Raw genomic sequence first — 12,305 nt, 5'->3', positions numbered from 1 at the left:
AGTTAACTCGCTGACTAGCTTGTCAGTTTTACTACACTTCGCGCCGCTGTTTGCACATGCGCAGCGACCTAAGCGTCAGAAAAAAATCCGATGTCATCTGACTGGCTTCCCTGTATCAATCAAGTGATGGGATGGATGATAGGCTGGCATCTATTTTTTTTAATGCCATGCGATCTACCAATACTACCTTTGCGATCGACTGGTCGATCGCGATCGACGTATTGAGCACCCCTGCCCTAAACTCCCTTTTTTCTATACTTGGTATGAATGCTGTACAGGTGAGCGTGCGAGCAAATGGTTGTCTGACTTTTCTTCAATTTGCCATACATTATCATGTCATTTAAGTAATTGTACGTACACATTTAGAATGCATTAGTCCCCACTAATGCTCTTTTCCATAGTGTGTGCTTCTTTATTATAGCTTTCCTTTGGGCTTTCAGTTGTTACTCTGCTTTTGTTGATACCATAGACAGACACACACACACACACACACACACACACACACACACACACACACACACACACACACACACACACACACACACACACACACACACACACACCAAACCCTTTCTCCTAATAATATGGTGTCCAAACAACTAAATTGTGGCCTCAGTTGTGTTCACAATTTTGACAAAATCCTGATTTGCTTTTTACAGTGGGGCAAAAAAGTATTTAGTCAGCCACCGATTGTGCAAGTTCCCCCACTTAAAATGATGACAGAGGTCAGTAATTTGCACCAGAGGTACACTTCAACTGTGAGAGACAGAATGTGAAAAAAAAATCCATGAATTCACATGGTAGGATTTGTAAAGAATTTATTCATAAATTAGGGTGGAAAATAAGTATTTGGTCACCTCAAACAAGGAAAATCTCTGGCTCTCACAGACCTGTAACATCTTCTGTAAGAAGCTTTTCTGTCCCCCACGCGTTACCTGTATGAATGGCACCTGTTTGAACTCATCATCTGTATAAAAGACACCTGTCCACAGCCTCAAACAGTCAGACTCCAAACTCTGCCATGGCCAAGACCAAAGAGCTTTCGAAGGACACCAGGAAAAGTATTGTAGACCTGCACCAGACTGGGAAGAGTGAATCTACAATAGGCAAGCAGCTTGGTGTGAAAAAATCAACTGTGGGAGCAATCATCAGAAAATGGAAGACATACAAGACCACTGATAATCTCCCTCGATCTGGGGCTCCACGCAAGATCTCATCCCGTGGGGTCAAAATGATCATGAGAACGGTGAGCAAAGATCCCAGAACCACACGGGGGGACCTGGTGAATGACCTGCAGAGAGCTGGGACCAAAGTAACAAAGGTCACCATCAGTAACACACTACGACGGCAGGGAATCAAATCCCGCAGTGCCAGATGTGTTCCGCTGCTGAAGCCAGTGCATGTCCAGGCCCGTCTGAAGTTTGCCAGAGAGCACATGGATGATACAGCAGAGGATTGGGAGAATGTCATGTGGTCAGATGAAACCAAAGTAGAACTTTTTGGTATAAACTCAACTCGTCGTGTTTGGAGGAAGAAGAATACTGAGTTGCATCCCAAGAACACCATACCTACTGTGAAGCATGGGGGTGGAAACATCATGCTATGGGGCTGTTTTTCTGCCAAGGGGACAGGACGACTGATCCGTGTTAAGGACAGAATGAATGGGGCCATGTATCGTGAGATTTTGAGCCAAAACCTCCTTCCATCAGTGAGAACTTTGAAGATGAAACGAGGCTGGGTCTTCCAACATGACAATGATCCAAAACACACCGCCCGGGCAACAAAGGAGTGGCTCCGTAAGAAGCATTTGAAAGTCCTGGAGTGGCCTAGCCAGTCTCCAGACCTCAACCCCATAGAAAATCTGTGGCGGGAGTTGAAAGTCCGTGTTGCTCGGCGACAGCCCCAAAACATCACTGCTCTCGAGAAGATCTGCATGGAGGAATGGGCCAAAATACCAGCTACTGTGTGTGCAAACCTGGTAAAGACCTATAGTAAACGTTTGACCTCTGTTATTGCCAACAAAGGTTATGTTACAAAGTATTGAGTTGTATTTTTGTTATTGACCAAATACTTATTTTCCACCCTGATTTACGAATAAATTCTTTACAAATCCTACCATGTGGATTCATGGATTTTTTTTTTCACATTCTGTCTCTCACAGTTGAAGTGTACCTCTGGTGCAAATTACTGACCTCTGTCATCATTTTAGGTGGGGGAACTTGCACAATCGGTGGCTGACTAAATACTTTTTTGCCCCACTGTATCTCGTTCCATTAAGGTTAAACTAAGCTATTGGTGTTTGTTTTTTGCTCTACCGCATTTAACCCCCCATTTTCTTTTTAAACTTTTGCTAGTTTTCTTTAGTCAGCTAGGATTCAGTTAGACTACTGTATGTCCACACAGTATTCATATCTAACCTGTGTTCCCAGCAGATCAGGTATGTGGTGCATATGAAAAAAATGCACTTGTCAGAATAAAATCACGCTGACCTACACACCACCAAACGCACAGTGCTGTTCACACTCGCACACTTTCTTGCCATTTGTCAACCCCCTCCACCTCCTTCCCCCAATATATTTCATCATGGTGAGCCAAGGCATCGCTAACATGCCAGGCGAGTGCTTTCTCTTGTTCACTGGCTCTCACTGTCCGGGAGAGATTTTTTTTTTTTTTTTTTTTACCTTTTCCCGTGACAGACCCAAGTGCTTCAATTTTCCATTTGCTTGGAGAAAGTGACTGCACAAAACCTTTGGACTCCGTAAGCTATCACTGCTACACAGAGCCAGCGTTAGCCTGGAAGGTGGATCATGCGGTGGTTAAAAATGGAGAAAAACCTCTGACCCCCACAGCACATGTAGTATATCCAACACATCCTTACAGAAAGAGGCCTGGTTAAGCTGCCGGTGCTTTTCTCATTCATTCAACCTGAAACACTGTTATTTATTTGAATTTGAAAGAAATAAAACCCATCTCACATTGGATCACCAGACTCATTTTCCTGACCCACTAAGTCTGCCTCAAAGAAGACGCACAAACAAAGGGTACCTAATCAAACGACCCTCATTCCCTCTCGTGTTCTGATACAAGTTGCACTTGAACACACCTTTGATGCTCTGACTGCCTAAGTAGAAACATTGCCTGCTGTAGGTTAAATTAAAATTGGACTGGAAAATTGGTTTCAAGTTGGTGCTCAGAATTGCTCTCAACTAAAGTTCAATTTTAATTACCTTGTTGACTTGTTAAGTGAAAACATTTGACATGTTTTCTTGGTGCGTACTTCTACATCACATCTTTCCTAAAGTATTGTTTTTTTTTCCCTTTTTTTAGCTTTAATCAGATATTGTTTGCTGTGCTTAAGAGACTATGTCCAAATAAATATCAATTATATTGTCTAATAGTGGTATCGGATCTGCCGGGTGACTGGGGCTTTCTGTGTAGAGTTTGTTCTCTGCAGATATTCGGTCTTCCTCCCACAGTCCAAAGACTTGATTGTTTGGTTAACTGCTTATTCAGACTTTGCTGTAGGTATGAATGGTTGTCTCCCTCTTAGCCCTGTGTTATACTGGTAACCTGTCCAGAGTGTACCCTGTCTCTTGCCTGCAACCCTGAATTGGATAAGCAGTTAAGAAAATGGATGGTTCAATCATTCACTGTGGTGATGACTATCAGAGTATCAGCAGACACAATGCTTTCTTGAGGCCATATGATAATGTTGAATGTTTCTCTTCTCTACACAGCGAAGAAGACGTGCGCAGCCACAGACTTCACCTGTAAGAATGGACAGTGTCTTCCTGCTAGGTGGCGCTGTGACGGAGAAGTAGAGTGCGCAGACGGTTCAGATGAAGCCGATTCAATCTGCAGTAAGTAGCAGCACAGCCACACTGACTGGGCAAAACTGTGAGCAAAGTCAGTTTTGTCAGCACATATGCACACACACACACACACACACACACTTCCCTGAGCATAAAATACTCCCAAGGTCACTCATTTTCAGTGTGTCATATTTTGCTGCACGCCGCCGTGCTAACCTTCTGTTTCTCGCACATTGCCTCAGAAAATAGCTTTTAGTGGCTTTTTTGTTGTCTGCTTCAGCAGCAGACTCAGAACCTTTGTACAAGGTTTGATCAAGGCCCTCGATGGCAGAAGAGTGGACAAGATGTCTGCTGAGCATCCTCAAAGGGAGAATTAGAAATAATTACTGAGCCCTAAATTCATCTCGTTCTCATTAAGTAGCTCATGACACGAGAGAAAATTTCTCTAAATTACATATTCAGTCACGCAGTGCATTTTAGAAACTTTTTTTCCCCATCTTGTCCAAGTTCACATATTATCACTTTAACCCTAATGGAAACTGTAAAGCTGTTTGATAGTTACGGTGCATTGCAGCTAATGTAGTTATATTTTACACAGACAAATGTAATGTAAGGTTTTATTAGTGTTCCTGTAATTATTAAAATGACTGCAGTTGAATTTGAGTCTGTTCTGGAAATGCAGCAGCTCATAAACAATGAAATACATTATTCTGTACTTCTCTCCTTAATACATGTTATATTATTTCAAAGGTTTTTTAACTGTTAACCATAAGCTGTCCATGTCAACATTTTTGTTTCTCACTTCAAATTAGTGATGCCATAATGTTGCAAAACATGCTTATAATACACATAATAATAAACATAATGAGAAATGTTCCTCTGCACAAATTAGTACATCTCAAAAGTTTGAATATTGTCAATTTTTAAAAAAGTAATACGTTTCTTTGAATTAAAAAATGTAAACTATCATCAGTTCTCCATTCATCATATTCATCATATATATCAATATAGCCAAAATAACAGATTCCTGAAAATCAGTAATCAAGTGTCTCAAATGATCTAATTTGGGTTTGCATAAACAGCTATTCATACAACGTAAATACAGAGTATCACTCAGTTTAGTTCAGTACATGTGACCTCAATCATGGACAAGACCGTTAACTTGAAACTTGTTCAAATGACGTGTGGGGTAAACCATAGAAGTTAATTCCAGAAAGGCTGGTTGTTCACAAAGTGCTGTATTGAAACATATCAATGGAAATTTGACTAGAAGGGAAAAGCATGGTAGGAAAAATCCTGAGAGTAAATGTCTGAAAACATTGATTCCAAAACTTAGGGAGCTTCATGAGTACTGGGGCTGGGCTCAGTATATCTAAAGCTAGATGTCGTCAAGATAGTAGTGGGAATGCTTGTGCCAAATCATATTGTCCGGAACAACAACACTAATCCGGGCATGTCTGAGAACAACACAGTGTGCTTCAATTTCACACCTAAAAAGAGAGTTACTTCAGCAACCTCCAACAAGCCACAGTACTTTACATAGTGTATGTGTTAGTGTGGTGGAAACAGAAGCTCACTGAAGCTCAAGTGTTTAAAGACTTTACTTTTTGTTTTTGGATGGGAGGCTAATGGCCTGTGGTAAAATTGGTAGACGTTAAAGTACTTCTTTGATATAAGAGGCTTTTACTATATATAGCTTTAAACTTTATGAATACTTTTCTTTTTCTTGTTTGTTAACTACATGTTCAAGCTGTTTAAGATAAGATAACCTTTATTAGTCCCACGTGTGGGAAATTTGTTGTTTATAACACAGACCAGGAGTCCTCAAAGATTGAGTCTTGGAGTTGTCAGTAACTTTCAATAAATCTGTGGGGGAAAAAATAAACTTGAGAAATATTTGTATCAAATTATTATAGTAAGCGTGCTCTAAGATAGTTTTGGAAGAAAAGAGCATAAGGGGTGTAGTCAACATGAAAGCATGATGGCTTTCAGTTTTGACGTAGATGAATTATCTGTTTATTAGTAGCGATCACTGGCATTTTACAGAAATTCATCTTAGCTAGTGGTGCCTTGACTTCCCACTTCCTTCTTTTTCAAAAAGGCTAACACCTATTTGCAGTTTTTTTTAAAAGATGATTTTCAAAGAGGTGATCAAAGGACTCTTTGAAGATCCTTAAAGTAATTGGAGGTGAGCTTCCCTCCCTCCAAGACATCTACAGGAAGCGGTGCCTGAGGAAAGCGGGGAGGATCATCAAGGACTCCAGTCACCCCAGCCATAAACTGTTCAGACTGCTTCCATCAGGAAGGAGGTTCTGCAGCATCCGGTCCCGTACCAGCAGACTGAGAGACAGCTTTTTCCATCAGGCCATCAGACTGCTGAACACGTCATAGACACCTCAGCTTCACTACTGGAACTTCAACATTATGCACTCCACACTGTATATAAATGCCACTTGTTTTGCACATATTCAACTCTGTATATTTTATATATTTTATTATTATTATTATTATTATTATTATTTTATTTTATTTTTTTACTATTTAATTTGTAAAAATGTGTATACACACACACACACACACACACACACACACACACACACACACACGTAGGAAAATATTTAGTATACACATCCAGAAATGCATACACTATTATATATTGTACATATATTTATTAGTTTCAGGTTGGCCATTCTTGTATTTTGCTCGTTTGTGTTGTTGTGTTTGCACATCTCTGTTGCTTGTGGGGCTCGCACACAAGAATTTCACTCGCATGTGCTGTGCCAGTGTGCCTGCACATGTGATGTGACAATAAAAAGTGATTTGATTTGATTTGATTAATAAGTATGATTGGGATAGGCCAAGGACATGTGTGTGGGTGCGTGCATTCATGCACGTGCCTATGAGTGATCCAAGTGCACGCACTGGCATAAGCATGTGAATAAAACTAGCGTCGATGCTCTTATTTAGTATTCATCACGAGGTGAATCGGTAGGTCATTTCATCAGATTAGTGGACTTGTGGTTAAGTCTCATTACATCCAATCAAGGTCAGACACTGTCAGAGCTTCTGTAACTTTCCCAGCCATTGATCCTCATGGCTGTGTGTGTCCAGATGAGTTTATGTGCAAGTAATAGAACGTCTAAGTTTGCTGTATACGCTTTCTTGCAAACATCAGAATAGTATTAACATTTTTCTGGAAACGTTAATGTGTGTTTCTGACTAATCTAGTTTTCTTTTAGTGCTTGACTACACAAGCAACCATATTTCATACTAGGGCTGGGCCATATCATACCGTTCACGGTAATACCGGTTTAATGTTGGGCAACGATAGAAAAAGGAAATATCGCGATAGAATATGGGTAAAACGCGCATGCGCAGTGCCTTTGTTTTCATACGCATGGCGGCGAAAGCAGATCATTAAATAAAACGGATGAACCAGAATTGGTTTGTAAAAATGCTGCAACTTCAGTGGTGTGGAACTGGTTTAGCTTTCTTCCGTTAGATACACAACAAAGCACTATTTTTGGTAGCACATGCTAGCAGGCCGTCGTTATTACTGTGTTTTTTGGAAAATACGGCACACTTAAAATCAATCCTTTGATTTTTCTGAAAATCGCCAGTACCCCTTATAATCCCGTGTGCCTTATGTATGAATTCTGGTTGCGTTTACTGACCTGGAAACGATTTTATGTCGTACACGGCGCTGGAAAATCTGTCAAATGTTTTAGTACGACTTTGTTAAGCTACAAAGCCGCACCGCTTGATGGATTGTTGGAGCATCACGGCTGTTGTAGGCAAGAGCCTCGCGGAGTGATGCGTACTGTGCTTCAACATAATATTACCGTATTGTGTGTGTATAACCTCTTTTTAAGTTTTGTGGATATTATACATGGTTATGCTGAGGATATGTCGGCCAATTCCCACTGGAAATGCTTTTTGGTTAAACTGTCAGCAAGGAATTTGCATTTGCACTGTTAAATTTTTATATAACTTTAATGCACATAAAAAACATCAACGTATTTTCATTTAAACAAGCAGCTGTTTTGGGTTTTTTTTGCACCAATAAAGTTGTGGAGTTGTAAAGTATTTTGTCTAGTGTCAATTATATCGTCAGTTATATCGTTATCGCAAATTTTCAAATGTATATCGTGATAAATATTTTTGGTCATATCGCCCTACTCTATTTCATACATGAATCTACTTCACGTACTGTTTTGAAGATAGTCTTGGAGAAAAGCATTTAATATGACAATTAAAAAAATCTCGAAAAGATCTACCATTAATTGAGTGATACAGTCTATAGAAACAAGATCTTCCTTCACTAAGATCTTCCTTTTTTTTCTGTCTCTCACTCAGAACACTTGTCTTTGTCCTAAAGTATAGACTGAATATACCCCCCTTTCTTACAGCCTTCTACCGCCTTGTGTCACATTCTTTACTTTGTCCTTGTGATTTCTTCTGGGCAGTTTGTCTCCCACTTTCTGATCTGAGTTCAGTTTAAGTAATGCCTTTGATAGAATTGATTGCCCCAGGAGGGAATCGATGAGCTGATCCCCGAGACTTCAGGTCGCCTGCTGATTAACTATGGACCTCCGATGACGCCTCTGAAACCACACACGCACGCACGCACGCACACACACACACACACACACACACACACACACACACACACACACACACACACACACACACACACACACACACACACACACACAGAGGCAGGCCTCTCTGTAGCTGTCTGTAATTATACGTCTGAAAATGAACCTGGGCCTGGAGGGGATTCTGGAGAAAATGTTCAATCAGACGCAGATGCATGAAAGAGTGTGCACAGTGTTCTGCACTGAACGTTTTCTCCAGAGAAACCAGAGAAAACCTACACAGGCATACGGAGGACACGCCAGGTCCAAGCAAATTCAAACAGAGACCGTGCTAACCATTTATTACCGTGCACACATTTTTGTTTAATAGCTGCATCATAAATTGTGATTGAAATATCATAAATTCACATTGCTCAACAGCAACATTTATTTAAAGTAACATCAAACATCAAACTACAACATATATATTTGAATCAGTTGCTTTCCACTTAAAGCGCTTGAAAAGTTTAATCAAAGTGGCACTTTAACAAAAACACCTTTTTAATAATTAGTTATGCAAATTGGTGTAACAAACTAAGCTAAATACTTCAGTGTTTAAGAACCATGTTTAAATACATTTCTAAATATAAATTAGTTTTACATGCATTTTTGCTGCAAACGTTGCTGCACTTTGTAGTCCACACAAGAAATGAAGGAGGTCACAATACCAGAAATCAAGTAGTACCAATACCAGTTGATTTACATGATTCTCGATGATCATCCTACATACTGAAACATAAAGTTTAGTAAAAAGTGTTTTTAATTTAATTTCTTAAATATGTTCATATTATATTTTGCTCACAAGGCACAAACTAAAAGAAGGAAAAACTCCCTTTTAACAGGATGGAACCTCCTGCAGAAACAGGCTCAGGGAAGGACAGTCACCTGCTGCAACCAGCTGGTGGTGAGGAAGAAATCAAGCAGAACAGATGTAGAATAACACATGAAGGCAATAAAATAAAAGTAATGATTTTCTGTTTTAATAGTTTTATTTTAAGTTGTTTTACTCAATTATTATTATTAATATTATTATTATGAGTCTGATGTAAGTATAACAGAAAAACTCTTGAGGTAATTAGCCTTGAAATACTAGATAAATACCTTAAGCATCTTTATTGCATTTTGGCACCATGTTAGGGTTCCTGCATCAACTGCAGTTACCAGTTTAGAAAAATAGACTCATTATGCACTACAGTCATGTGAAAATGACCAGACAGATGACCTCTCTTTTAAATTTTCATAATGTTCCATGCTACTGGGAACCCAGTCCATTTACTAGACATCAAAGCCCTGAATTTCTGGGGTCTAGACATTACAGCATCCATTTACTGAGTGGCATCAACAAGATCCTGCAGTTTGACAATCAGGGCTGATTAAAGGAGCTGTGTAGTGTCTCTCAAGTATTATTTAAAACCCCATCTGTATGTGCATTCTGTCTCTGCTGGTGCATATCTATAGTTCTGGGATGAAAGTGAGGACTCCTCACCGTTTAAGTGTCCCCATGTAGATAAGTTACCAAACACGAGACACTCTGCACCCCTTATTTAACTGCATATGGAGCAACGTCTAACCTTTCCAGTGGCCCCGTCAGTCCAAGTGATGCTTGAAAACTTTGTATAAAAAGCAAAAAACTGTTCAAGAGTGCTTAGGCTTTGTGTGTTTTGGAAGTTGTGGAGGATATTTTATATTCATAGTACAAAAGACTTATTATCAGTAGAAGTAGTCTAAGTCTACTCAGGCATTTTTCACACTCGGAGGCATGATGATAAAGAGTGTTCTGAAAAGCCTCTTATTGTGAAGCATAATGAGAGAAAATTAGACAAACAGAAACGAGAATTGTGATAACTTTATAAGTCGAGTCATCTCAAATCATCATTCATGATAGGATAGGATAAACACAGCGGGATAAAACCGAGAAAGCAACAGTCTTATTATTCCCTTTAGCTCTTTGATATGATAAGAAAGCAATTATTCCTTAATTTACTCAGAAGAAACTATAAAGGATTTGGCAGCATTTGTTTCTTTGCTTCAAATACAACTCCATTCCAGGGCCTTGAACTCGGGATATTTTCCCTAAAATTCTTCTTTTAATACTACAAGATTACAATATTGAGTTCCAATGTGTCATTAAAGGCCATGAATATAGGGTCACACTTTGAAAACTGTGTCTCTGTTTAGTCCTTTTTTTATATTTATAATCTCATTAGATCATTTTTTTATCAACTTACCCAACCCCACCGGGCTTTAAAAGTGCCATGATTTCATTCCATCTGATGAAACTCATACATCTAAAGACACAAACTGTCAAAGCAGAGTCTCTCATCACAGCAGGACGTCTTTCCCAATTTCTAGTAGCGATGATTTATAGCGCTTATATCCAGTCGCCACTCTTCAGATTCTTTTTTTTTTTTTTTTTTTTGACCTGGTAATTATGGCACGTCTGAGGAAACAACTTTAGCAAAAAATATTGAAATTGTCGGGCAAGGCAGATGGAGGACGGGTGCTATTTTTCTTACTCTAATAGATATTTAGTTGGCTAAAGTTGCAATGCTTTTATATTAAAGAGGAAGTTTAGAGTCTTTATCGGTCACGATGAAGAGCTGATCATAATATCTCAGTGATATTAAGTCAAGATGAAGACATTGAGAATTTTGAATTCAAAACTGACACTCACAATGTCTCAGGTGAAAATACAATAAGTGTCATCTAATGTTTAACTATACAGCATTGCCCTAATTGCCAGCTTCTCCTATTCGGTCATCGTCTCTGTCCTCTCTGTCATCAGTTTCACCTCCTTCTGTGTCATGAGGTAGGCTTTGCCTTGTCTCTGTGTGCTGAGACAATAGGCAGGTTAGCGTATTATAGCGAGGAGGCAGGCGGTTGTGCGAGTTAATTATTTTGGAACGTGGAAGGGAAGGATCCAGTCAGTTGCACTGTCGGACAGCTTCACTTTCATGCTTGAGGCGGCGGCAGCACCTGCCATAATTTCCCAGGTGGCCTCTCCCTCTCTTTTATCCAACTCTCTCTACCTGTCTGCCTTCCTTGTTCTTTCAGTCTGGGAGAAAGCAAGTGACCTGTCATTAAAGGACACACTAACAACATGCAAATTTAAGAACTGTGCAAAAGAAAATCAAAAGCTGTTATATGGTTATGAACACTGGAAATATATGAGTGAATGTTAGGTCACCTAGCTACTTCAGAGACGATGAAGTCTAGTGTCTTGCTGCATGTTCTTTTAGTTGCTATGAGCTCAATGTCATTCACAGACTGCAACATGCAAAAAATTAAATGCCACCAAAGTTCACCACTTTCTTTTTGCCTATCGCTGTGTTTATTGTGATTGAATCTACAACCCACCATTATGTAACCACAGAAGACTAACATGAGTTTTGTGACTCTATTGTACCACACTTCAGGTCTGAATAACACATTTATCAGTAAAAATGAGATTCATCCTCCAAAGAACCAAGCAAAAAAGAATCTTTTTTTTGTAGAAAGGCTATCCAAACACATGAGATATCAGTGGAAAGCCCAGGATGTCCTTTATTTAGTTCGTCAGGACTTAGTAGGGTAGCTCAAATAAGTCACAAGATATAGACAAAAAACAAATATCACTTAAAGAGGATATCATTGAATCGGCTGCTTCTCAGGAGGATATATGCATAACCCAAGGATGAGCTTACAAAATTGAGCACTCCCCATGTCATGTCTATACAGTAATAGCGTTTTTCCACTGGTACCTACTCAGGTCGGCTCGGGGCGGTATGACAACGCTTTTAGGGTTTTCCATTAGGTTGTAGTACCTGGTACTAGGTACCTACTTGGCCGTGGTTCCAAGCAATCGGAGGAGAGCTCC

General features: G+C 39.6%; 1 protein-coding gene across 1 annotated transcript in view; it reads left to right on the top strand.

Annotated features, from left to right (window-relative positions):
• lrp8 (low density lipoprotein receptor-related protein 8, apolipoprotein e receptor) overlaps positions 1 to 12,305 on the top strand; it is a 189,031-nt gene that overhangs the window by 88,055 nt on the left and 88,671 nt on the right. Inside the window, exon 3 of the mRNA XM_085375705.1 lies at positions 3,738 to 3,860. Coding sequence (XP_085231831.1) covers positions 3,738 to 3,860 — 123 coding nt within the window. The remainder of the gene's footprint in view (positions 1 to 3,737; positions 3,861 to 12,305) is intronic.

Source organism: Diplotaxodon limnothrissa, linkage group LG17, assembly GCF_057381915.1.
Source record: "Diplotaxodon limnothrissa isolate DT_005_m linkage group LG17, D_limnothrissa_male_GT1.1, whole genome shotgun sequence".
NCBI classification, from domain to species: Eukaryota; Metazoa; Chordata; class Actinopteri; order Cichliformes; family Cichlidae; genus Diplotaxodon; species Diplotaxodon limnothrissa.
The sequence above is the reverse complement of the archived record's forward strand: the minus strand, read 5'-3'. Positions and strand labels throughout refer to the sequence as shown.